At 46.1% G+C, this 27,089-nt stretch overlaps 1 protein-coding gene across 1 annotated transcript in view; it reads right to left on the bottom strand.

The window, feature by feature from the left end:
* The window catches only part of chtf18 (CTF18, chromosome transmission fidelity factor 18 homolog (S. cerevisiae)), a gene marked incomplete at its 3' end in the record, with an annotated part of 74,602 nt that overhangs the window by 17,692 nt on the left and 29,821 nt on the right, over positions 1-27,089 (bottom strand). Inside the window, exons 9-14 of the mRNA XM_045216931.1 lie at positions 25,903-26,000; positions 25,700-25,823; positions 25,464-25,600; positions 25,119-25,212; positions 23,201-23,299; positions 18,460-18,590 (exon numbers count right to left, since the gene is read on the bottom strand). Of these exons, the coding sequence (XP_045072866.1) occupies positions 18,460-18,590; positions 23,201-23,299; positions 25,119-25,212; positions 25,464-25,600; positions 25,700-25,823; positions 25,903-26,000 (683 nt within the window). The remainder of the gene's footprint in view (positions 1-18,459; positions 18,591-23,200; positions 23,300-25,118; positions 25,213-25,463; positions 25,601-25,699; positions 25,824-25,902; positions 26,001-27,089) is intronic.

The following is a 27,089-nucleotide window of genomic DNA, read 5'->3' on the forward strand; positions in this document are numbered from 1 at the left end:
CATGAACAGACAGTATGGTTCTCCTACCACAGGAAGGTCATGAACAGACAGTATGGTTCTCCTACCACAGGAAGGTCCTGAACAGTCAGTATGGTTCTCCTACCACAGGAAGGTCCTGAACAGACAGTATGGTTCTCCTACCACAGGAAGGTTAAAGGTCCTGAACAGACAGTATGGTTCTCCTACCACAGGAAGGTCCTGAACAGTCAGTATGGTTCTCCTACCACAGGAAGGTCCTGAACAGACAGTATGGTTCTCCTACCACAGGAAGGTTAAAGGTCCTGAACAGACAGTATGGTTCTCCTACCACAGGAAGGTCATGAACAGACAGTATGGTTCTCCTACCACAGGAAGGTCCTGAACAGACAGTATGGTTCTCCTACCACAGGAAGGTTAAAGGTCCTGAACAGACAGTATGGTTCTCCTCCCACAGGAAGGTCCTGAACAGACAGTATGGTTCTCCTACCACAGGAAGGTCCTGAACAGACAGTATGGTTCTCCTCCCACAGGAAGGTCCTGAACAGACAGTATGGTTCTCCTACCACAGGAAGGTCCTGAACAGACAGTATGGTTCTCCTACCACAGGAAGGTTAAAGGTCCTGAACAGTCAGTATGGTTCTCCTACCACAGGAAGGTTAAAGGTCCTGAACAGACAGTATGGTTCTCCTCCCACAGGAAGGTTAAAGGTCCTGAACAGACAGTATGGTTCTCCTTCCACAGGAAGGTTAAATCAATCAATTTTATTTTATATAGCCCTTCTTACATCAGCTAATATCTCGAAGTGCTGTACAGAAACCCAGCCTAAAACCCCAAACAGCTAGTAATGCAGGTGTAGAAGCACGGTGGCTAGGAAAAACTCCCTAGAAAGGCAAAACCTAGGAAGAAACCTAGAGAGGAACCAGGCTATGAGGGGTGGCCAGTCCTCTTCTGGCTGTGCCGGGTGGAGATTATAACAGAACCATGCCAAGATGTTCAAAAATGTTCATAAGTGACAAGCATGGTCAAATAATAATCAGGAATAAATCTCAGTTGGCTTTTCATAGCCGATCATTTAGAGTTGAAAACAGCAGGTCTGGGACAGGTAGGGGTTTCGTAGCCGCAGGCAGAACAGTTGAAACTGGAATAGCAGCAAGGCCAGGCGGACTGGGGACAGCAAGGTGTCATCATGCCCGGTAGTCCTGACGTATGGTCCTAGGGCTCAGGTTCTCAGAGAGAAAGAGAGAACGAGAGAATTAGAGAGAGCATACTTAAATTCACACAGGACACTGGATAAGACAGGAGAAGTACTCCAGGTATAACCAACTAACCCCAGCCCCCGACACATAAACTACTGCAGCATAAATACTGGAGGCTGAGACAGGAGCGGTCCGGAGACACTGTGGCCCCATCCGAAGAAACCCCGGACAGGGCCAAACAGGAAGGATATAACCCCACCCACTCCGCCAAAGCACAGCCCCCGCACCACTAGAGGGATATCCCCAACCACCAACTTACAATCCTGAGACAAGGCCGAGTATAGCCCACAGAGGTCTCCACCACAGCACAAACCAAGGGGGGCGCCACCCAGACAGGAAGATCACGTCAGTAACTCAACCCACTCAAGTGACGCACCCCCCAGGGACGGCATGAAAGAGCACCAGCAAGCCAGTGACTCAGCCCCTGCAACAGGGTTAGAGGCAGAGAACCCCAGTGGAGAGGGGAACCGGCCCGGCAGAGACAGCAAGGGCTGTTCGTTGCTCCAGCCTTTCCGTTCACCTTCACACTCCTGGGCCAGACTACACTCAATCATATGACCTACTGAAGAGATAAGTCTTCAGTAAAGACTTAAAGGTTGAGACCGAGTCTGCGTCTCTCACATGGGTAGGCAGACTGTTCCATAAAAATGGAGATCTATAGGAGAAAGCCCTGCCTCCCGCTGTTTGCTTAGAAATTCTAGGGACAATTAGGAGGCCTGCGTCTTGTGACCGTAGCGTACGTATTGGTATGTACGGCAGGACCAACTCGGAAAGATAGGTAGGAGCAAGCCCATGTAACGCTTTATAGGTTAACAGTAAAACCTTGAAATCAGCCCTTGCCTTAACAGGAAGCCAGTGTAGGGAAGCTAGCACTGGAGTAATATGATCAAATTTCTTGGTTCTAGTCAGGATTCTAGCAGCCGTATTTAGCACTAACTGAAGTTTATTTAGTGCTTTATCCGGGTAGCCGGAAAATAGAGCATTGCAGTAGTCTAATCTAGAAGTAACAAATGCATGGATTAATTTTTCTGCATCATTTTTGGACAGAAAATTTCTGATTTTTGCAATGTTACGTAGATGGAAAAAAGCTGTCCTTGAAACAGTCTTGATATGTTCGTCAAAAGAGAGATCAGGGTCAAGAGTAACGCCTAGGTCCTTCACAGTTTTATTTGAGACGACTTTACAACCATCAAGATGAATTGTCAGATTTAACAGAAGATCTCTTTGTTTCTTGGGACCTAGAACAAGCATCTCTGTTTTGTCCGAGTTTAAAAGTAAAAAGTTTTCAGCCATCCACTTCCTTATGTCTGAAACACAGGCTTCTAGCGAGGGCAATTTTGGGGGCTTCACCATGCTTCATTGAAATGTACAGCTGTGTGTCATCCGCATAGCAGTGAAAGTTAACATTATGTTTTCGAATAACATCCCCAAGAGGTAAAATATATAGTGAAAACAATAGTGGTCCTAAAACGGAACCTTGAGGAACACCGAAATGTACAGTTGATTTGTCGGAGGACAGACCATTCACAGAGACAAACTGATATCTTTCCGACAGGTAGGATCTAAACCAGGCCAGAACTTGTCCGTGTAGACCAATTTGGGTTTCCAGTCTCTCCAAAAGAATGTGGTGATCGATGGTGTCAAAGGCAGCACTAAGGTCTAGTAGCACGAGGACAGATGCAGAGCCTCGGTCTGACGCCATTAAAAGGTCATTTACCACCTTCACAAGTGCAGTCTCAGTGCTATGATGGGGTCTAAAAACCAGACTGAAGCATTTCGTATACATTGTTTGTCTTCAGAAAGGCAGTGAGTTGCTGCGCAACAGCTTTTTCTAAAATTTTTGAGAGGAATGGAAGATTCGATATAGGCCGATAGTTTTTTATATTTTCCGGGTCAAGGTTTGGCTTTTTCAAGAGAGGCTTTATCACTGCCACTTTTAGTGAGTTTGGTACACATCCGGTGGATAGAGAGCTGTTTATTATGTTCAACATAGGAGGGCCAAGCACAGGAAGCAGCTCCTTCAGCAGTTTAGTAGGAATAGGATCCAGTATGCAGCTTGAAGGTTTAGAGGCCATGATTATTTTCATCATTGTGTCAAGAGATATAGTACTAAAACACTTAAGTGTCTCTCCCGATCCCAGGCCCTCGCAAAGTCGTGCAGATCCAGGACAGCTAAGCCCTGGAGGAATACGCAGATTCAAAGAGGAGTCCGTAATTTGCTTTCTAATGGTCATGATCTTTTCCTCAAAGAAGTTCATGAATTTATCACTGCTGAAGTGAAAACCATCCTCTCTTGGGGAATGCTGCTTTTTAGTTAGCTTTGCAACAGTATCAAAAAGAAATTTTGGATTGTTCTTATTTTCCTCGATTAATTTGGAAAAGTAGGATGATCGAGCAGCAGTGAGGGCTCTTCTGTACTGCACGGTACTGTCTTTCCAAGCTAGTCGGAAGACTTCCAGTTTGGTGTGGCGCCATTTCCGTTCCAATTTCCTGGAAGCTTGCTTCAAAGCTCGGGTATTTTCTGTATACCAGGGAGCTAGTTTCTTATGACAAATGTTTTTCGTTTTTAGGGGTGCAACTGCATCTAGGGTATTGCGCAAGGTTAAATTGAGTTCCTCAGTTAAGTGGTTAACTGATTTTTGTCCTCTGACGTCCTTGGGTAGGCAGAAGGAGTCTGGAAGGGCATCAATGAATTTTTGTGTTGTCTGAGAATTTATAGCACGACTTTTGATGCTCCTTGGTTGGGGTCTGAGCAGATTATTTGTTGCGATTGCAAACGTAATAAAATGGTGGTCCGATAGTCCAGGATTTTGTGGAAAAACATTAAGATCTACAACATTTATTCCATGGGACAAAACTAGGTCCAGAGTATGACTGTGGCAGTGAGTAGGTCCAGAGACATGTTGGACAAAACCCACTGAGTCGATAATGGCTCGAAAGACTTTTGGAGTGGGTCTGTGGACTTCTCCATGTGAATATTAAAATCACCAAAAATTAGAATATGATCTGCTATGACTACAAGGTCTGATAGGAATTCAGGAAACTCAGAGAGGAACGCTGTATATGGCCCAGGAGGCCTGTAAACAGTAGCTATAAAAAGTGATTGAGTAGGCTGCATAGATTTCATGACTAGAAGCTCGAAAGATGAAAACGTCATTTTTTTTTTGTAAATTGAAATTTGCTATCGTAAATGTTAGCAACACCTCCGCCTTTGCGGGATGCACGGGGAATATGGTCACTAGTGTAACCAGGAGGTGAGGCCTCATTTAACACAGCAAATTCATCAGGCTTAAGCCATGTTTCAGTCAGGCCAATCACATCAAGATTATGATCAGTGATTAGTTCATTGACTATGACTGCCTTTGAAGTGAGGGATCTAACATTAAGTAACCCTATTTTGAGATGTGAGGTATCACGATCTCTTTCAATAATGGCAGGAATGGAGGAGGTCTTTATCCTAATAAGATTGCTAGGGTGAACACCACCATGTTTAGTTTTGCCCAACCTAGGTCGAGGCACAGACACAGTCTCAATGGGTATGGCTGAGCTGACTACACTGACTATGCTATTGGCAGACTCCACTAAGCTGGCAGGTTGGCTAACAGCCTGCTGCCTGGCCTGCACCCTATTTCACTGTGGGGCTAGAGGAGTTAGAGCCCTATCTATGTTGGTAGATAAGAGGAGAGCACCCCTCCAGTTAGGATGGAGTCCGTCACTCCTCAGCAGGTCAGGCTTGATCCTGTTTGTGGGTGAGTCCCAGAAAGAGGGCCAATTATCCACAAATGTTATCTTTTGGGAGGGGCAGAAAACAGTTTTCAACCAGCGATTGAGTGCTGAGACTCTGCTGTAGAGCTCGTCACTTCCCCTAACTGGGAGGGGGCCAGAGACAATTACTCGATGCCGACACATCTTTCTAGCTGATTTACACGCTGAAGCTATGTTGCACTTGGTGACCTCTGACTGTTTCATCCTAACATCGTTGGTGCCGACGTGGATAACAATATCTCTATACTCTCTACACTCGCCAGTTTTAGCTTTAGCCAGCACCATCTTTAGATTAGCCTTAACGTCGGTAGCCCTGCCCCCTGGTAAACAGTGTATGATCGCTGGGTGATTCGTTTTAAGTCTAATACTGCGGGTAATGGAGTCGCCAATGACTAGGGTTTTCAATTTGTCAGAGCTAATGGTGGGAGCCTTCGGAGTCTCAGACCCCGTAACGGGAGGAGTAGAGACTAGAGAAGACTCAGACTCAGACTCCGACTCGCTACATAATGGGGAAAACCGGTTGAAGGTTTCTGTCGGCTGAATGAGCGACACCGGTTGAGCATTCCAACAGTATTTCCCTCCAGAAGCCATGAGAAAGTTGTCCGGCTGCGGGGACTGTGCGGGGGGATTTATACTAACATTACTATCTGTACTTACTGGTGGCACAGACGCTGTTTCTTCCTTTCCTACACTGATATTACCCTTGCCTAACGATTGCGTCTGAAGCTGGGCTTGTAGCACAGCTATTCTCGCCGTAAGGCGAGAATTCTCCTGTATATTATGAGTACAGCGAGTACAGCGACTGCAATTAGAAGACATCATGTTAATGTTACTACTTAGCTTCGGCTGTTGAAGATGTTGATGAACCATGTCCAGGTAAAGCGTCCGGAGTGAAAAAGTTGAATAAGGGAAAAAAGTTGCGATGGAAAAAAGGAAAATAACGTAAAGTTGGCAGCTAAAACGCACAGGAAAATGACTCTTCTGTCTCGGGATAAACGTCCGGGGTGAAAAAGTTTAACGAAAAAAGATGAGTGAGGACAAAACTAAAAAGTTGGTAAATTTGTTGAACACAGAGATTGATTAAACGTTTATTAAAAGTAAAACGTGAATAGTTTGTTAGGTAGCCAAGTAGCAACAAACAGCAGAGCAGCACGGAGACAATGCGGAAGCGAGAGGTCCTGAACAGTCAGTATGGTTCTCCTCCCACAGGAAGGTTAAAGGTCCTGAACAGACAGTATGGTTCTCCTACCACAGGAAGGTTAAAGGTCCTGAACAGACAGTATGGTTCTCCTCCCACAGGAAGGTTAAAGGTCATGAACAGACAGTATGGTTCTCCTCCCACAGGAAGGTTAAAGGTCCTGAACAGACAGTATGGTTCTCCTACCACAGGAAGGTCCTGAACAGTCAGTATGGTTCTCCTACCACAGGAAGGTCCTGAACAGACAGTATGGTTCTCCTCCCACAGGAAGGTTAAAGGTCATGAACAGACAGTATGGTTCTCCTCCCACAGGAAGGTCCTGAACAGACAGTATGGTTCTCCTACCACAGGAAGGTTAAAGGTCATGAACAGACAGTATGGTTCTCCTACCACAGGAAGGTTAAAGGTCATGAACAGACAGTATGGTTCTCCTCCCACAGGAAGGTCCTGAACAGACAGTATGGTTCTCCTACCACAGGAAGGTTAAAGGTCCTGAACAGACAGTATGGTTCTCCTACCACAGGAAGGTTAAAGGTCCTGAACAGACAGTATGGTTCTCCTACCACAGGAAGGTTAAAGGTCCTGAACAGACAGTATGGTTCTCCTACCACAGGAAGGTTAAAGGTCCTGAACAGACAGTATGGTTCTCCTACCACAGGAAGGTTAAAGGTCCTGAACAGACAGTATGGTTCGCCTCCCACAGGAAGGTTAAAGGTCCTGAACAGACAGTATGGTTCTCCTACCACAGGAAGGTTAAAGGTCATGAACAGACAGTATGGTTCTCCTACCACAGGAAGGTCCTGAACAGACAGTATGGTTCTCCTCCCACAGGAAGGTTAAAGGTCATGAACAGACAGTATGGTTCTCCTCCCACAGGAAGGTTAAAGGTCATGAACAGACAGTATGGTTCTCCTCCCACAGGAAGGTTAAAGGTCCTGAACAGACAGTATGGTTCTCCTTCCACAGGAAGGTTAAAGGTCCTGAACAGACAGTATGGTTCTCCTCCCACAGGAAGGTTAAAGGTCATGAACAGACAGTATGGTTCTCCTCCCACAGGAAGGTTAAAGGTCATGAACAGACAGTATGGTTCTCCTTCCACAGGAAGGTTAAAGGTCATGAACAGACAGTATGGTTCTCCTTCCACAGGAAGGTTAAAGGTCCTGAACAGACAGTATGGTTCTCCTACCACAGGAAGGTTAAAGGTCCTGAACAGACAGTATGGTTCTCCTACCACAGGAAGGTCCTGAACAGACAGTATGGTTCTCCTACCACAGGAAGGTCCTGAACAGTCAGTATGGTTCTCCTACCACAGGAAGGTTAAAGGTCCTGAACAGACAGTATGGTTCTCCTACCACAGGAAGGTCCTGAACAGTCAGTATGGTTCTCCTACCACAGGAAGGTCCTGAACAGACAGTATGGTTCTCCTACCACAGGAAGGTTAAAGGTCCTGAACAGACAGTATGGTTCTCCTACCACAGGAAGGTCCTGAACAGACAGTATGGTTCTCCTACCACAGGAAGGTTAAAGGTCCTGAACAGACAGTATGGTTCTCCTACCACAGGAAGGTTAAAGGTCCTGAACAGACAGTATGGTTCTCCTACCACAGGAAGGTCCTGAACAGACAGTATGGTTCTCCTACCACAGGAAGGTCCTGAACAGACAGTATGGTTCTCCCTACCACAGGAAGGTTAAAGGTCCTGAACAGACAGTATGGTTCTCCTACCACAGGAAGGTTAAAGGTCCTGAACAGACAGTATGGTTCTCCTACCACAGGAAGGTTAAAGGTCCTGAACAGACAGTATGGTTCTCCTACCACAGGAAGGTTAAAGGTCCTGAACAGACAGTATGGTTCTCCTACCACAGGAAGGTTAAAGGTCCTGAACAGACAGTATGGTTCTCCTACCACAGGAAGGTTAAAGGTCCTGAACAGACAGTATGGTTCTCCTACCACAGGAAGGTTAAAGGTCCTGAACAGACAGTATGGTTCTCCTACCACAGGAAGGTTAAAGGTCCTGAACAGACAGTATGGTTCTCCTTCCACAGGAAGGTTAAAGGTCCTGAACAGACAGTATGGTTCTCCTCCCACAGGAAGGTTAAAGGTCCTGAACAGACAGTATGGTTCTCCTCCCACAGGAAGGTTAAAGGTCCTGAACAGACAGTATGGTTCTCCTCCCACAGGAAGGTTAAAGGTCCTGAACAGACAGTATGGTTCTCCTCCCACAGGAAGGTTAAAGGTCATGAACAGACAGTATGGTTCTCCTCCCACAGGAAGGTTAAAGGTCATGAACAGACAGTATGGTTCTCCTCCCACAGGAAGGTTAAAGGTCCTGAACAGACAGTATGGTTCTCCTCCCACAGGAAGGTTAAAGGTCCTGAACAGACAGTATGGTTCTCCTACCACAGGAAGGTTAAAGGTCCTGAACAGACAGTATGGTTCTCCTCCCACAGGAAGGTTAAAGGTCCTGAACAGACAGTATGGTTCTCCTCCCACAGGAAGGTCCTGAACAGACAGTATGGTTCTCCTACCACAGGAAGGTTAAAGGTCCTGAACAGACAGTATGGTTCTCCTCCCACAGGAAGGTCCTGAACAGACAGTATGGTTCTCCTACCACAGGAAGGTTAAAGGTCCTGAACAGACAGTATGGTTCTCCTACCACAGGAAGGTCCTGAACAGACAGTATGGTTCTCCTCCCACAGGAAGGTTAAAGGTCCTGAACAGACAGTATGGTTCTCCTACCACAGGAAGGTCCTGAACAGACAGTATGGTTCTCCTACCACAGGAAGGTTAAAGGTCCTGAACAGACAGTATGGTTCTCCTACCACAGGAAGGTTAAAGGTCCTGAACAGACAGTATGGTTCTCCTACCACAGGAAGGTCCTGAACAGACAGTATGGTTCTCCTACCACAGGAAGGTTAAAGGTCCTGAACAGACAGTATGGTTCTCCTACCACAGGAAGGTCCTGAACAGACAGTATGGTTCTCCTACCACAGGAAGGTTAAAGGTCCTGAACAGACAGTATGGTTCTCCTACCACAGGAAGGTTAAAGGTCCTGAACAGACAGTATGGTTCTCCTCCCACAGGAAGGTTAAAGGTCCTGAACAGTCAGTATGGTTCTCCTACCACAGGAAGGTTAAAGGTCCTGAACAGACAGTATGGTTCTCCTACCACAGGAAGGTTAAAGGTCCTGAACAGACAGTATGGTTCTCCTACCACAGGAAGGTCCTGAACAGACAGTATGGTTCTCCTCCCACAGGAAGGTTAAAGGTCATGAACAGTCAGTATGGTTCTCCTCCCACAGGAAGGTTAAAGGTCCTGAACAGACAGTATGGTTCTCCTACCACAGGAAGGTTAAAGGTCATGAACAGACAGTATGGTTCTCCTCCCACAGGAAGGTTAAAGGTCCTGAACAGACAGTATGGTTCTCCTCCCACAGGAAGGTTAAAGGTCATGAACAGACAGTATGGTTCTCCTCCCACAGGAAGGTTAAAGGTCATGAACAGTCAGTATGGTTCTCCTCCCACAGGAAGGTTAAAGGTCCTGAACAGACAGTATGGTTCTCCCTACCACAGGAAGGTTAAAGGTCCTGAACAGACAGTATGGTTCTCCTCCCACAGGAAGGTTAAAGGTCCTGAACAGACAGTATGGTTCTCCTCCCACAGGAAGGTCCTGAACAGACAGTATGGTTCTCCTACCACAGGAAGGTTAAAGGTCCTGAACAGACAGTATGGTTCTCCTCCCACAGGAAGGTTAAAGGTCCTGAACAGACAGTATGGTTCTCCTACCACAGGAAGGTCCTGAACAGACAGTATGGTTCTCCTACCACAGGAAGGTCCTGAACAGACAGTATGGTTCTCCTACCACAGGAAGGTTAAAGGTCCTGAACAGACAGTATGGTTCTCCTACCACAGGAAGGTTAAAGGTCCTGAACAGACAGTATGGTTCTCCTACCACAGGAAGGTTAAAGGTCATGAACAGACAGTATGGTTCTCCTACCACAGGAAGGTTAAAGGTCCTGAACAGACAGTATGGTTCTCCTCCCACAGGAAGGTTAAAGGTCCTGAACAGACAGTATGGTTCTCCTACCACAGGAAGGTCCTGAACAGTCAGTATGGTTCTCCTACCACAGGAAGGTCCTGAACAGACAGTATGGTTCTCCTCCCACAGGAAGGTCATGAACAGACAGTATGGTTCTCCTCCCACAGGAAGGTCATGAACAGACAGTATGGTTCTCCTCCCACAGGAAGGTCATGAACAGACAGTATGGTTCTCCTTCCACAGGAAGGTTAAAGGTCCTGAACAGACAGTATGGTTCTCCTACCACAGGAAGGTCCTGAACAGACAGTATGGTTCTCCTACCACAGGAAGGTCCTGAACAGACAGTATGGTTCTCCTACCACAGGAAGGTCCTGAACAGACAGTATGGTTCTCCTCCCACAGGAAGGTTAAAGGTCCTGAACAGACAGTATGGTTCTCCTACCACAGGAAGGTTAAAGGTCCTGAACAGTCAGTATGGTTCTCCTCCCACAGGAAGGTTAAAGGTCATGAACAGACAGTATGGTTCTCCTCCCACAGGAAGGTTAAAGGTCCTGAACAGACAGTATGGTTCTCCTTCCACAGGAAGGTTAAAGGTCCTGAACAGTCAGTATGGTTCTCCTCCCACAGGAAGGTTAAAGGTCATGAACAGACAGTATGGTTCTCCTACCACAGGAAGGTTAAAGGTCCTGAACAGACAGTATGGTTCTCCTCCCACAGGAAGGTCCTGAACAGACAGTATGGTTCTCCTCCCACAGGAAGGTTAAAGGTCCTGAACAGACAGTATGGTTCTCCTCCCACAGGAAGGTTAAAGGTCCTGAACAGACAGTATGGTTCTCCTACCACAGGAAGGTTAAAGGTCCTGAACAGACAGTATGGTTCTCCTCCCACAGGAAGGTTAAAGGTCCTGAACAGACAGTATGGTTCTCCTACCACAGGAAGGTTAAAGGTCCTGAACAGACAGTATGGTTCTCCTACCACAGGAAGTTTAAAGGTCATGAACAGACAGTATGGTTCTCCTACCACAGGAAGGTTAAAGGTCCTGAACAGACAGTATGGTTCTCCTACCACAGGAAGGTTAAAGGTCCTGAACAGACAGTATGGTTCTCCTCCCACAGGAAGGTTAAAGGTCCTGAACAGTCAGTATGGTTCTCCTACCACAGGAAGGTTAAAGGTCCTGAACAGACAGTATGGTTCTCCTACCACAGGAAGGTTAAAGGTCCTGAACAGACAGTATGGTTCTCCTACCACAGGAAGGTCCTGAACAGACAGTATGGTTCTCCTCCCACAGGAAGGTTAAAGGTCATGAACAGTCAGTATGGTTCTCCTCCCACAGGAAGGTTAAAGGTCCTGAACAGACAGTATGGTTCTCCTACCACAGGAAGGTTAAAGGTCATGAACAGACAGTATGGTTCTCCTCCCACAGGAAGGTTAAAGGTCCTGAACAGACAGTATGGTTCTCCTCCCACAGGAAGGTTAAAGGTCATGAACAGACAGTATGGTTCTCCTCCCACAGGAAGGTTAAAGGTCATGAACAGTCAGTATGGTTCTCCTCCCACAGGAAGGTTAAAGGTCCTGAACAGACAGTATGGTTCTCCTACCACAGGAAGGTTAAAGGTCCTGAACAGACAGTATGGTTCTCCTCCCACAGGAAGGTTAAAGGTCCTGAACAGACAGTATGGTTCTCCTCCCACAGGAAGGTCCTGAACAGACAGTATGGTTCTCCTACCACAGGAAGGTTAAAGGTCCTGAACAGACAGTATGGTTCTCCTCCCACAGGAAGGTTAAAGGTCCTGAACAGACAGTATGGTTCTCCTACCACAGGAAGGTCCTGAACAGACAGTATGGTTCTCCTACCACAGGAAGGTCCTGAACAGACAGTATGGTTCTCCTACCACAGGAAGGTTAAAGGTCCTGAACAGACAGTATGGTTCTCCTACCACAGGAAGGTTAAAGGTCCTGAACAGACAGTATGGTTCTCCTACCACAGGAAGGTTAAAGGTCATGAACAGACAGTATGGTTCTCCTACCACAGGAAGGTTAAAGGTCCTGAACAGACAGTATGGTTCTCCTCCCACAGGAAGGTTAAAGGTCCTGAACAGACAGTATGGTTCTCCTACCACAGGAAGGTCCTGAACAGTCAGTATGGTTCTCCTACCACAGGAAGGTCCTGAACAGACAGTATGGTTCTCCTCCCACAGGAAGGTCATGAACAGACAGTATGGTTCTCCTCCCACAGGAAGGTCATGAACAGACAGTATGGTTCTCCTCCCACAGGAAGGTCATGAACAGACAGTATGGTTCTCCTTCCACAGGAAGGTTAAAGGTCCTGAACAGACAGTATGGTTCTCCTACCACAGGAAGGTCCTGAACAGACAGTATGGTTCTCCTACCACAGGAAGGTCCTGAACAGACAGTATGGTTCTCCTACCACAGGAAGGTCCTGAACAGACAGTATGGTTCTCCTCCCACAGGAAGGTTAAAGGTCCTGAACAGACAGTATGGTTCTCCTACCACAGGAAGGTTAAAGGTCCTGAACAGTCAGTATGGTTCTCCTCCCACAGGAAGGTTAAAGGTCATGAACAGACAGTATGGTTCTCCTCCCACAGGAAGGTTAAAGGTCCTGAACAGACAGTATGGTTCTCCTTCCACAGGAAGGTTAAAGGTCCTGAACAGTCAGTATGGTTCTCCTCCCACAGGAAGGTTAAAGGTCATGAACAGACAGTATGGTTCTCCTACCACAGGAAGGTTAAAGGTCCTGAACAGACAGTATGGTTCTCCTCCCACAGGAAGGTCCTGAACAGACAGTATGGTTCTCCTCCCACAGGAAGGTTAAAGGTCCTGAACAGACAGTATGGTTCTCCTCCCACAGGAAGGTTAAAGGTCCTGAACAGACAGTATGGTTCTCCTACCACAGGAAGGTTAAAGGTCCTGAACAGACAGTATGGTTCTCCTCCCACAGGAAGGTTAAAGGTCCTGAACAGACAGTATGGTTCTCCTACCACAGGAAGGTTAAAGGTCCTGAACAGACAGTATGGTTCTCCTACCACAGGAAGTTTAAAGGTCATGAACAGACAGTATGGTTCTCCTACCACAGGAAGGTTAAAGGTCCTGAACAGACAGTATGGTTCTCCTACCACAGGAAGGTTAAAGGTCCTGAACAGACAGTATGGTTCTCCTACCACAGGAAGGTTAAAGGTCCTGAACAGACAGTATGGTTCTCCTACCACAGGAAGGTTAAAGGTCCTGAACAGACAGTATGGTTCTCCTACCACAGGAAGGTTAAAGGTCCTGAACAGACAGTATGGTTCTCCTCCCACAGGAAGGTTAAAGGTCCTGAACAGACAGTATGGTTCTCCTACCACAGGAAGGTCCTGAACAGTCAGTATGGTTCTCCTACCACAGGAAGGTCCTGAACAGACAGTATGGTTCTCCTCCCACAGGAAGGTCATGAACAGACAGTATGGTTCTCCTCCCACAGGAAGGTCATGAACAGACAGTATGGTTCTCCTCCCACAGGAAGGTCATGAACAGACAGTATGGTTCTCCTTCCACAGGAAGGTTAAAGGTCCTGAACAGACAGTATGGTTCTCCTACCACAGGAAGGTCCTGAACAGACAGTATGGTTCTCCTACCACAGGAAGGTCCTGAACAGACAGTATGGTTCTCCTACCACAGGAAGGTCCTGAACAGACAGTATGGTTCTCCTCCCACAGGAAGGTTAAAGGTCCTGAACAGACAGTATGGTTCTCCTACCACAGGAAGGTTAAAGGTCCTGAACAGTCAGTATGGTTCTCCTCCCACAGGAAGGTTAAAGGTCATGAACAGACAGTATGGTTCTCCTCCCACAGGAAGGTTAAAGGTCCTGAACAGACAGTATGGTTCTCCTTCCACAGGAAGGTTAAAGGTCCTGAACAGTCAGTATGGTTCTCCTCCCACAGGAAGGTTAAAGGTCATGAACAGACAGTATGGTTCTCCTACCACAGGAAGGTTAAAGGTCCTGAACAGACAGTATGGTTCTCCTCCCACAGGAAGGTCCTGAACAGACAGTATGGTTCTCCTCCCACAGGAAGGTTAAAGGTCCTGAACAGACAGTATGGTTCTCCTCCCACAGGAAGGTTAAAGGTCCTGAACAGACAGTATGGTTCTCCTACCACAGGAAGGTTAAAGGTCCTGAACAGACAGTATGGTTCTCCTCCCACAGGAAGGTTAAAGGTCCTGAACAGACAGTATGGTTCTCCTACCACAGGAAGGTTAAAGGTCATGAACAGACAGTATGGTTCTCCTACCACAGGAAGGTTAAAGGTCCTGAACAGACAGTATGGTTCTCCTACCACAGGAAGGTTAAAGGTCCTGAACAGACAGTATGGTTCTCCTACCACAGGAAGGTTAAAGGTCCTGAACAGACAGTATGGTTCTCCTACCACAGGAAGGTTAAAGGTCCTGAACAGACAGTATGGTTCTCCTACCACAGGAAGGTTAAAGGTCCTGAACAGACAGTATGGTTCTCCTCCCACAGGAAGGTCCTGAACAGACAGTATGGTTCTCCTACCACAGGAAGGTTAAAGGTCCTGAACAGACAGTATGGTTCTCCTACCACAGGAAGGTTAAAGGTCCTGAACAGACAGTATGGTTCTCCTACCACAGGAAGGTCCTGAACAGACAGTATGGTTCTCCTACCACAGGAAGGTCCTGAACAGACAGTATGGTTCTCCTACCACAGGAAGGTCCTGAACAGACAGTATGGTTCTCCTCCCACAGGAAGGTCCTGAACAGTCAGTATGGTTCTCCTACCACAGGAAGGTTAAAGGTCCTGAACAGACAGTATGGTTCTCCTACCACAGGAAGGTTAAAGGTCCTGAACAGACAGTATGGTTCTCCTACCACAGGAAGGTTAAAGGTCCTGAACAGACAGTATGGTTCTCCTCCCACAGGAAGGTTAAAGGTCCTGAACAGACAGTATGGTTCTCCTCCCACAGGAAGGTTAAAGGTCATGAACAGACAGTATGGTTCTCCTACCACAGGAAGGTTAAAGGTCCTGAACAGACAGTATGGTTCTCCTCCCACAGGAAGGTTAAAGGTCATGAACAGTCATTCTGATAAGTACTTTTTCCTCTAACTACCAGGAAGTTTGAAGAGATGGGCTGAGTGGGAGGGGAGCTTATATTCATGAGCTCCCCTTGACTGACAGCTCTTTGAAACGTCAGTGGGCAGCGATGCAGTAACATCATCAAGCTAATTAGGTGACGCACAAAGCAACTGAAACATTGGAAATGTTCTCCATCTCCCGTTAGCTATGTCTCTTATGATGCGGTAAAAACAGCAGCAGTGGCAGATGTGTTGACATGACAACTGCCTCAGAGTTGGAAGATGTGTTGACATGACAACTGCCTCAGAGTTGGAAGATGTGTTGACATGACAACTGCCTCAGAGTTGGAACATCTCTTGCCAGAGGTTAGTTCGCTAGTGACTAGTTAGTTAGTTATGGTTAGTAACAGTATAGTTTGTTATAATACCGTTTGATGCGTGGCAGTTGGAAGATCTCTTGCCAGAGGTTAGTTCGTTAGTGACCAGTTAGTTAGTTATGGTTAGTAATAGTATAGTTTGTTATAATACCGTTTGATGCGTGGCAGTTGGAAGATATCTTGCCAGAGGTTAGTTAGTTAGTGACTAGTTAGTTAGTTATGGTTAGTAATAGTATAGTTTGTTATAATACCGTTTGATGCGTGGCAGTTGGAAGATCTCTTGCCAGAGGTTAGTTCGTTAGTGACTAGTTAGTTAGTTATGGTTAGTAACAGTATAGTTTGTTATAATACCGTTTGATGCGTGGCAGTTGGAAGATCTCTTGCCAGAGGTTAGTTCGTTAGTGACTAGTTAGTTAGTTATGCTTAGTAACAGTATAGTTTGTTATAATACCGTTTGATGCGTGGCAGTTGGAAGATCTCTTGCCAGAGGTTAGTTCGTTAGTGACTAGTTAGTTAGTTATGGTTAGTAACAGTATAGTTTGTTATAATACCGTTTGATGCGTGGCAGTTGGAAGATCTCTTGCCAGAGGTTAGTTCGTTAGTGACTAGTTAGTTAGTTATGGTTAGTAATAGTATAGTTTGTTATAATACCGTTTGATGCGTGGCAGTTGGAAGATCTCTTGCCAGAGGTTAGTTCGTTAGTGACTAGTTAGTTAGTTATGGTTAGTAACAGTATAGTTTGTTATAATACCGTTTGATGCGTGGCAGTTGGAAGATCTCTTGCCAGAGGTTAGTTCGTTAGTGACTAGTTAGTTAGTTATGGTTAGTAACAGTATAGTTTGTTATAATACCGTTTGATGCGTGGCAGTTGGAAGATCTCTTGCCAGAGGTTAGTTCGTTAGTGACCAGTTAGTTAGTTATGGTTAGTAACAGTATAGTTTGTTATAATACCGTTTGATGCGTGGCAGTTGGAAGATCTCTTGCCAGAGGTTAGTTCGTTAGTGACTAGTTAGTTAGTTATGGTTAGTAACAGTATAGTTTGTTATAATACCGTTTGATGCGTGGCAGTTGGAAGATCTCTTGCCAGAGGTTAGTTCATTAGTGACTAGTTAGTTAGTTATGGTTAGTAACAGTATAGTTTGTTATAATACCGTTTGATGCGTGGCAGTTGGAAGATCTCTTGCCAGAGGTTAGTTCGTTAGTGACTAGTTAGTTAGTTATGGTTAGTAACAGTATAGTTTGTTATAATACCGTTTGATGCGTGGCAGTTGGAAGATCTCTTGCCAGAGGTTAGTTCGTTAGTGACCAGTTAGTTAGTTATGGTTAGTAACAGTATAGTTTGTTATAATACCGTTTGATGCGTGGCAGTTGGAAGATCTCTTGCCAGAGGTTAGTTCGTTAGTGACCAGTTAGTTAGTTATGGTTAGTAACAGTATAGTTTGTTATAATACCGTTTGATGCGTGGCAGTTGGAAGATCTCTTGCCAGAGGTTAGTTCGTTAGTGACTAGTTAGTTAGTTAGTTATGGTTAGTAACAGTATAGTTTGTTATAATACCGTTTGATGCGTGGCAGTTGGAAGATCTCTTGCCAGAGGTTAGTTCGTTAGTGACCAGTTAGTTAGTTATGGTTAGTAACAGTATAGTTTGTTATAATACCGTTTGATGCGTGGCAGTTGGAAGATCTCTTGCCAGAGGTTAGTTCGTTAGTGACTAGTTAGTTAGTTATGGTTAGTAACAGTATAGTTTGTTATAATACCGTTTGATGCGTGGCAGTTGGAAGATCTCTTGCCAGAGGTTAGTTCGTTAGTGACCAGTTAGTTAGTTATGGTTAGTAACAGTATAGTTTGTTATAATACCGTTTGATGCGTGGCAGTTGGAAGATCTCTTGCCAGAGGTTAGTTCGTTAGTGACCAGTTAGTTAGTTATGGTTAGTAACAGTATAGTTTGTTATAATACCGTTTGATGCGTGGCAGTTGGAAGATCTCTTGCCAGAGGTTAGTTCGTTAGTGACTAGTTAGTTAGTTATGGTTAGTAACAGTATAGTTTGTTATAATACCGTTTGATGCGTGGCAGTTGGAAGATCTCTTGCCAGAGGTTAGTTCGTTAGTGACCAGTTAGTTAGTTAGTTATGGTTAGTAACAGTATAGTTTGTTATAATACCGTTTGATGCGTGGCAGTTGGAAGATCTCTTGCCAGAGGTTAGTTCGTTAGTGACCAGTTAGTTAGTTATGGTTAGTAACAGTATAGTTTGTTATAATACCGTTTGATGCGTGGCAGTTGGAAGATCTCTTGCCAGAGGTTAGTTCGTTAGTGACCAGTTAGTTAGTTATGGTTAGTAACAGTATAGTTTGTTATAATACCGTTTGATGCGTGGCAGTTGAAAGATCTCTTGCCAGAGGTTAGTTAGTTAGTGACTAGTTAGTTAGTTATGGTTAGCAACAGTATAGTTTGTTATAATACCGTTTGATGCGTGGCAGTTGGAAGATCTCTTGCCAGAGGTTAGTTCGTTAGTGACAAGTTAGTTAGTTAGTTATGGTTAGTAATAGTATAGTTAGTTATAATACCGTTTGATGCATGGCAGTTGGAAGATCTCTTGCCAGAGGTTAGTTCGTTAGTGACCAGTTAGTTAGTTATGGTTAGTAACAGTATAGTTTGTTATAATACCGTTTGATGCGTGGCAGTTGGAAGATCTCTTGCCAGAGGTTAGTTAGTTAGTGACTAGTTAGTTAGTTATGGTTAGTAACAGTATAGTTTGTTATAATACCGTTTGATGCGTGGCAGTTGGAAGATCTCTTGCCAGAGGTTGAACAGCCCTTTATTCTGATCCTTCTGGCCAATCCTCATGGACTGGACCGACTGCACATCCAGCTGCCTCTTACCTCGACTGTGGAGGAACTAGACACAACACACACCTTAACACACGTCAACACAACACACACCTTAACACACACCTTAACAACACACACCTTAACACACGTCAACACAACACACACCTTAACACACGTCAACACAAAACATACACACATACATTAACACGTCTAGCTGTCTCTTCCCTCTACCAATTGTATTTATTATGGATCCCCATTAGTTCCTGTCAAGGCAGCAGCTACTCTTCCTGGGGTTTATTATGGATCCCCGTTAGTTCCTGCCAAGGCAGCAGCTACTCTTCCTGGGGTTTATTATGGATTCCCATTAGTTCCTGCCAAGGCAGCAGCTACTCTTCCTGGGGTTTATTATGGATCCCCATTAGTTCCTGCCAAGGCAGCAGCTACTCTTCCTGGGGTTTATTATGGATCCCCATTAGTTCCTGCCAAGGCAGCAGCTACTCTTCCTGGGGTTTATTATGGATCCCCATTAGTTCCTGTCAAGGCAGCAGCTACTCTTCCTGGGGGTTTATTATGGATCCCCATTAGTTCCTGCCAAGGCAGCAGCTACTCTTCCTGGGGTTTATTATGGATCCCCATTAGTTCCTGCCAAGGCAGCAGCTACTCTTCCTGGGGTTTATTATGGATCCCCATTAGTTCCTGCCAAGGCAGCAGCTACTCTTCCTGGGGTTTATTATGGATCCCCATTAGTTCCTGCCAAGGCAGCAGCTACTCTTCCTGGGGTTTATTATGGATCCCCATTAGTTCCTGCCAAGGCAGCGGCTACTCTTCCTGGGGTTTATTATGGATCCCCGTTAGTTCCTGCCAAGGCAGCAGCTACTCTTCCTGGGGTTTATTATGGATCCCCATTAGTTCCTGCCAAGGCAGCAGCTACTCTTCCTGGGGTTTATTATGGATCCCCATTAGTTCCTGCCAAGGCAGCAGCTACTCTTCCTGGGGTTTAATACTTCCTGCCAGTGGTGGAAAAAGTACCCAATTGTCATACTTCAGTAAAAGTAAAAATACCTTAATAGAAAATGACTCAAGTAAAAGTGAAAGTCACCCAATAACGGTCATAAGCATTCCATCCATGGAGTCTGTCAGTTTCTTGATCTGTTGACGATCAACTTTTTGTGCAGCAGCAACCACAGCCTCCCGGACACTGGTCAAAGAGGTGTCCTGTTTTCCTTTACCGTAACTCGACCGTTTTAGAAGGGACCACAAGTTCTCAATAGGGTTTAGGTCAGGTGAGGAAGGGGGCCATGTCATTATTCGTTCACCTTTAAGACCTTTACTGGCTAGCCACGCAGTGGAGTACTTCGATGCATGCGATGGAGCATTGTCCTGCATAAAAATCATGGTCTTCTTGAAAGATGCAGACTTTTTCCTGTACCAGTGCTTGAAGAAAGTGTCTTCTAAAAACTGGCAGTAGGTTTGGGAGTTGAGTTTGAGTCCATCTTCAACCCGAAAAGTTCCAACTAGCTCATCTTTAATAGCCTTGCTGGCGTCTGAGTCGAAGTGGAGCTCTGTGCCCGCTACTGATCCTGCCACGGGCCCATCTATCTGGTCCGTCAAGAGTCACTCTCATCTCATCAGTCCATAAAACCTTTGAAAAATCTGTCTTCAGATATTTCTTGGCCCAGTCTTGACGTTTCAACTTATGTGTCTTGTTCAGTGGTGGTCGGGTTTCAGCCTTCCTTACCTTGGCCCTGTCTCTGAGCACTGAACACCTTGTACTTCTTCTCCAGATAGGTTGCAGTTCTGGAATATGACAGCACTGGAGGATAATGGGTTCCTGGTAGCTTCACGTCTGATTCTTCAAAAATTTTGGGCAGTTAATTTGCATCTTTTTTTTTCTCAACACGGTTCTTGCGACCATGTTGACTATTTGCAACAAAACGTTTGATGGTTCTGTGATCACGCCCCAATATCTTAGCAATTTCAAGAGTGCTGCATCCCTCTGAAATACTTTTTACAATTTTTGACTTTTCAGAGTCAGTTAAATCTCTTTTTTGGCCCATTTTGCCTGAGGAAAAGAAGCTGCCTAATAATGATACACACCTTGATATAGGGTGTTGATCTCCTTAGGCCATACCCTCCCTCATTACACAAATACACATCACCTGATATGCTTAAATCCAATAAGCATTCCAGTTTATACAGCTTGGAGTTGGGAAATATGCATAATAATGATGATATGGTCAAAATACTGACTTGCCTAATAATTGTATACATAGTGTAGTAAAGATTGAAAAAAGTAAGGGGCCTAGACAGCTGCCCTGGGGAATGCCTGATTCTGCCTGGATTATGTTGGAGAGGCGACCATTAAAGAACACCCTCTGTGTTCTGTTAGACAGGTAACTCTTGATCCACGATATAGCAGGGGGTGTAGAGCCATAACATACAGTATAGCAGGGGGTGTAGAGCCATAACATACAGTATAGCAGGGGGTGTAGAGCCATAACATACAGTATAGCAGGGGGTGTAAAGCCATAACACACAGTATAGCAGGGGGTGTAGAGCCATAACATACAGTATAGCGGGGGTGTAAAGCCATAACATACAGTATAGCAGGGGGTGTAGAGCCATAACATACAGTATAGCAGGGGGTGTAAAGCCATAACATACAGTATAGCAGGGGGTGTAGAGCCATAACATACAGTATAGCAGGGGGTGTAGAGCCATAACATACAGTATAGCAGGGGGTGTAGAGCCATAACATACAGTATAGCAGGGGGTGTAGAGCCATAACATACAGTATAGCAGGGGGTGTAGAGCCATAACATACAGTATAGCAGGGGGTGTAGAGCCATAACATACAGTATAGCAGGGGGGTGTAGAGCCATAACATACAGTATAGCAGGGGGTGTAGAGCCATAACATACAGTATAGCAGGGGGTGTAGAGCCATAACATACAGTATAGCAGGGGGTGTAAAGCCATAACATACAGTATAGCAGGGGGTGTAGAGCCATAACATACAGTATAGCAGGGGGTGTAAAGCCATAACACACAGTATAGCAGGGGGTGTAGAGCCATAACATACAGTATAGCGGGGGTGTAAAGCCATAACATACAGTATAGCAGGGGGTGTAGAGCCATAACATACAGTATAGCAGGGGGTGTAAAGCCATAACATACAGTATAGCAGGGGGTGTAGAGCCATAACATACAGTATAGCAGGGGGTGTAGAGCCATAACATACAGTATAGCAGGGGGTGTAGAGCCATAACATACAGTATAGCAGGGGGGTGTAGAGCCATAACATACAGTATAGCAGGGGGTGTAGAGCCATAACATACAGTATAGCAGGGGGTGTAGAGCCATAACATACAGTATAGCAGGGGGTGTAGAGCCATAACATACAGTATAGCAGGGGGTGTAGAGCCATAACATACAGTATAGCAGGGGGTGTAGAGCCATAACATACAGTATAGCAGGGGGTGTAGAGCCATAACATACAGTATAGCAGGGGGTGTAGAGCCATAACATACAGTGCATTCGGAAAGTACTCATACACCTTTACTTTTGCCACATTTTGTTACGTTAAAGCCTTATTCTAAAATGGATTACAGAGACACACAGGGGTGGAAGGTAGCCTATCAGGAGCGGGATGAAGAAATCAGAACTCTAGTTCAAATACAGACTATAACATTGACTGAAATAGCCGCAGGTAGCCTAGCGGTTAAGAGCGACGGGCCAGTAACCGAAAGGTCGCTGGTTCGAATCCCAGAGGAATCAAGGCAGTTAACACCCCCAACAACTGCTCCCCGGGCGCCGATGACGTGGACGTCGATGAAGGCAGCCCTCTGCACCCCTTTGATTCAGGTTGGGTTAAATGCGGAAGACACATTTCGGTTGAATGTATTCAGTTGGGCAACTGACTAGGTTTCCCTTCCCCTACTTAGAGCCATTGTCATGTCGTTAGTAAAGATGGGAAATAGTAAGGGTCCTAGACAGCTGCCCTGGGGAATTCCTGATTCTACCTGGATTATGTTGGAGAGGCGACCATTAAGGAACATCCTCTGTGTTCTGTTAGACAGGTAACTCTTTATCCACATTATAGCAGGGGGTGTAAAGCCATAACACACAGGTTTTTCCAGCAGCAGACTATGACCGATAATGTCAAAAGCTGCACTTAAGTCTAACAAAACAAAACAGCTCCCACAATCTTTTTATCATCAATTTCTCTCAGCCAATCATCAGTCATTTGTGTCAGTGCTGTGCTTGTTGAATGTCCTTCTCTATAAGCGTGCTGAAAGTTTGTTGTCAATTTGTTTACTTTAAAATAGCATTGTATCTGGTCAAACACAGTTTTTTCCAAAAGGGTTGGTAACAGGCTGATTGGTCGGCTATTTCAGCCAGTAAAGGGGGCTTTACTATTCTTAGGTAGGGGAATAACTTTTGCTTCCCTTCAGGCCTGGGGGCACACACTTTCTAGTAGGCTTAAATTGAAGATATGGCAAATAGGAGTGGCAATATCGACCGCTATCATCCTCAGTAGTTTCCCATCCAAGTTGTCAGCTGTGTGTTGATGTGTACAGACATGTGTTCCTCAGGGATCAGTGTTTGGACTCTTGATACGGTTTTAATACCTGGTAGCTCTTATAATCTGGAAACACAGTGTGCCATTGGATTGTACCTGCAGTGTGTTTATGCAGGATCTGATGTCGTTGTCCGTCTTCTCACAGAGAGCCATCAGAGTCCCCATGTCAGCCTTCATACCCTGAACCCTGGAGATCTAAAACACACATTAATATAAAGACAACCGTCACGGCTGGTCCCCATGTCATCCTTCATACCCTGAACCCTGGAGATCTAAAACACACATTAATATAAAGACAACCGTCACGGCTGGTCCCCATGTCAGCCTTCATACCCTGAACCCTGGAGATCTAAAACACACATTAATATAAAGACAACCGTCACGGCTGGTCCCCATGTCAGCCTTCATACCCTGAACCCTGGAGATCTAAAACACACATTAATATAAAGACAACCGTCACGGCTGGTCCATGTCAGCCTTCATACCCTGAACCCTGGAGATCTAAAACACACATTAATATAAAGACAACCGTCACGGCTGGTCCCCATGTCAGCCTTCATACCCTGAACCCTGGAGATCTAAAACACACATTAATATAAAGACAACCGTCACGGCTGGTCCCCATGTCAGCCTTCATACCCTGAACCCTGGAGATCTAAAACACACATTAATATAAAGACAACCGTCACGGCTGGTCCCCATGTCAGCCTTCATACCCTGAACCCTGGAGATCTAAAACACACATTAATATAAAGACAACCGTCACGGCTGGTCCATGTCAGCCTTCATACCCTGAACTCTGGAGATCTAAAACACACATTAATATAAAGACAACCGTCACGGCTGGTCCATGTCAGCCTTCATACCCTGAACCCTGGAGATCTAAAACACACATTAATATAAAGACAACCGTCACGGCTGGTCCCCATGTCAGCCTTCATACCCTGAACCCTGGAGATCTAAAACACATATTAATATAAAGACAACCGTCACGGCTGGTCCCCATGTCAGCCTTCATACCCTGAACCCTGGAGATCTAAAACACACATTAATATAAAGACAACCGTCACGGCTGGTCCATGTCAGCCTTCATACCCTGAACCCTGGAGATCTAAAACACACATTAATATAAAGACAACCGTCACGGCTGGTCCATGTCAGCCTTCATACCCTGAACCCTGGAGATCTAAACACACATTAATATAAAGACAACCGTCACGGCTGGTCCCCATGTCAGCCTTCATACCCTGAACCCTGGAGATCTAAAACACACATTAATATAAAGACAACCGTCACGGCTGGTCCCCATGTCAGCCTTCATACCCTGAACCCTGGAGATCTAAAACACACATTAATATAAAGACAACCGTCACGGCTGGTCCCCATGTCAGCCTTCATACCCTGAACCCTGGAGATCTAAAACACACATTAATATAAAGACAACCGTCACGGCTGGTCCCCATGTCAGCCTTCATACCCTGAACCCTGGAGATCTAAAACACACATTAATATAAAGACAACCGTCACGGCTGGTCCCCATGTCAGCCTTCATACCCTGAACCCTGGAGATCTAAAACACACATTAATATAAAGACAACCGTCACGGCTGGTCCCCATGTCAGCCTTCATACCCTGAACCCTGGAGATCTAAAACACACATTAATATAAAGACAACCGTCACGGCTGGTCCCCATGTCAATAGAAACGCTGTGTCTGTGTCTAACCCTAACCCTAAGTTTACCTCAGCCAGTCTCTGTGCCAGGCGGGACGGCTGTGTCTGGGGGAAGGCCAATAGAAACGCTGTGTCTGTGTCTAACCCTAAGTTTACCTCAGCCAGTCTCTGTGCCAGGTGGGAGGGCTGTGTCTGGGGGAAGGCCAATAGAAACGCTGTGTCTGTGTCTAACCCTAACCCTAAGTTTACCTCAGCCAGTCTCTGTGCCAGGTGGGAGGGCTGTGTCTGGGGGAAGGCCAATAGAAACGCTGTGTCTGTGTCTAACCCTAACCCTAAGTTTACCTCAGCCAGTCGCTGTGCCAGGCGGGAGGGCTGTGTCTGGGGGAAGGCCAATAGAAACGCCTGCTGCCTCAGAGGCCTCAGGGCTGGAACATACCTGACAGGACAGAGAACCAATCAGATCACAGATACAGAGATACATATAATAATAATAATATGCCATTTAGCAGACGCTTTTATCCAAAGCGACTTACAGTCTTGTGTGCATACATTTTTACGTATGGGTGGTCCCGGGGATCGAACCCACTAATCTGGCGTTACAAGCGCCATGCTCTACCAATTGAGCTACAGGACAGAGAACCAATCAGATCACAGATACAGAGATACCCCCACCCCCCTTTCTCTTACAGGTCGTTACAGATGCAGATGATTGGTCGGAGGAGGACCGACTCCTTTTTCTTCTTCTTCTTTAGAGGCTCCGCCTCTGACTCCGCCCCTTGGCTGTCCTTCCTGTTCAGAGTGGCCAATAGGATGCTGATGGCAGCCTGCCGACAAATCACAGAGATAGAGGTGTCACTCTGAGATGAGGCTAGGTGAGAGTAGTCCAATGGAAGGCAGGGATGGGGCTGTGGGGCGGGACTTACGGCGGGCGCTCCGTCGATCTCGTCGATGATGAGACAGTTGGGCTTCTCATTGGCTCCCAGCACTGACCTCATCTGGGTCGCCGTGTCGATACGCTTCTGGAACAGCTCCGCACTGCGGTCATCACTATGGAAACCACAGCATCAACAACACCTTAGTGTTTATGGAAAACACAGCATCAACTTGTTGACGTCGGTAAACCCACCTGGCGTTAATCTCCACCACGTTGTACCCAGCATGCTTGGCGATGATGTGGGCCAGAGTGGTCTTCCCTAAACCTGGAGGACCAGACAGCAGCACCACCTAGTGGGGAGGAGGACAGGTTAACCAGCTATATTAACAGCTATATAACCCTGGAGGACCAGACAGCAGCGCCACCTAGTGGGGAGGAGGACAGGTTAACCAGCTATATTAACAGCTATATAACCCTGGAGGACCAGACAGCAGCACCACCTAGTGGGGAGGAGGACAGGTTAACCAGCTATATTAACAGCTATATAACCCTGGAGGACCAGACAGCAGCACCACCTAGTGGGGGAGGAGGACAGGTTAACCAGCTATATTAACAGCTATATAACCCTGGAGGACCAGACAGCAGCACCACCTAGTGGGGAGGAGGACAGGTTAACCAGCTATATTAACAGCTATATAACCCTGGAGGACCAGACAGCAGCACCACCTAGTGGGGAGGAGGACAGGTTAACCAGCTATATTAACAGCTATATAACCCTGGAGGACCAGACAGCAGCACCACCTAGTGGGGGAGGAGGACAGGTTAACCAGCTATATTAACAGCTATATAACCCTGGAGGACCAGACAGCAGCACCACCTAGTGGGGAGGAGGACAGGTTAACCAGCTATATTAACAGCTATATAACCCTGGAGGACCAGACAGCAGCACCACCTAGTGGGGAGGAGGACAGGTTAACCAGCTATATTAACAGCTATATAACCCTGGAGGACCAGACAGCAGCACCACCTAGTGGGGAGGAGGACAGGTTAACCAGCTATATTAACAGCTATATAACCCTGGAGGACCAGACAGCAGCACCACCTAGTGGGGAGGAGGACAGGTTAACCAGCTATATTAACAGCTATATAACCCTGGAGGACCAGACAGCAGCACCACCTAGTGGGGAGGAGGACAGGTTAACCAGCTATATTAACAGCTATATAACCCTGGAGGACCAGACAGCAGCACCACCTAGTGGGGGAGGAGGACAGGTTAACCAGCTATATTAACAGCTATATAACCCTGGAGGACCAGACAGCAGCACCACCTAGTGGGGAGGAGGACAGGTTAACCAGCTATATTAACAGCTATATAACCCTGGAGGACCAGACAGCAGCACCACCTAGTGGGGAGGAGGACAGGTTAACCAGCTATATTA

This window comes from Coregonus clupeaformis, unplaced genomic scaffold (assembly GCF_020615455.1).
Source record: "Coregonus clupeaformis isolate EN_2021a unplaced genomic scaffold, ASM2061545v1 scaf0858, whole genome shotgun sequence".
NCBI classification, from domain to species: domain Eukaryota; kingdom Metazoa; phylum Chordata; class Actinopteri; order Salmoniformes; family Salmonidae; genus Coregonus; species Coregonus clupeaformis.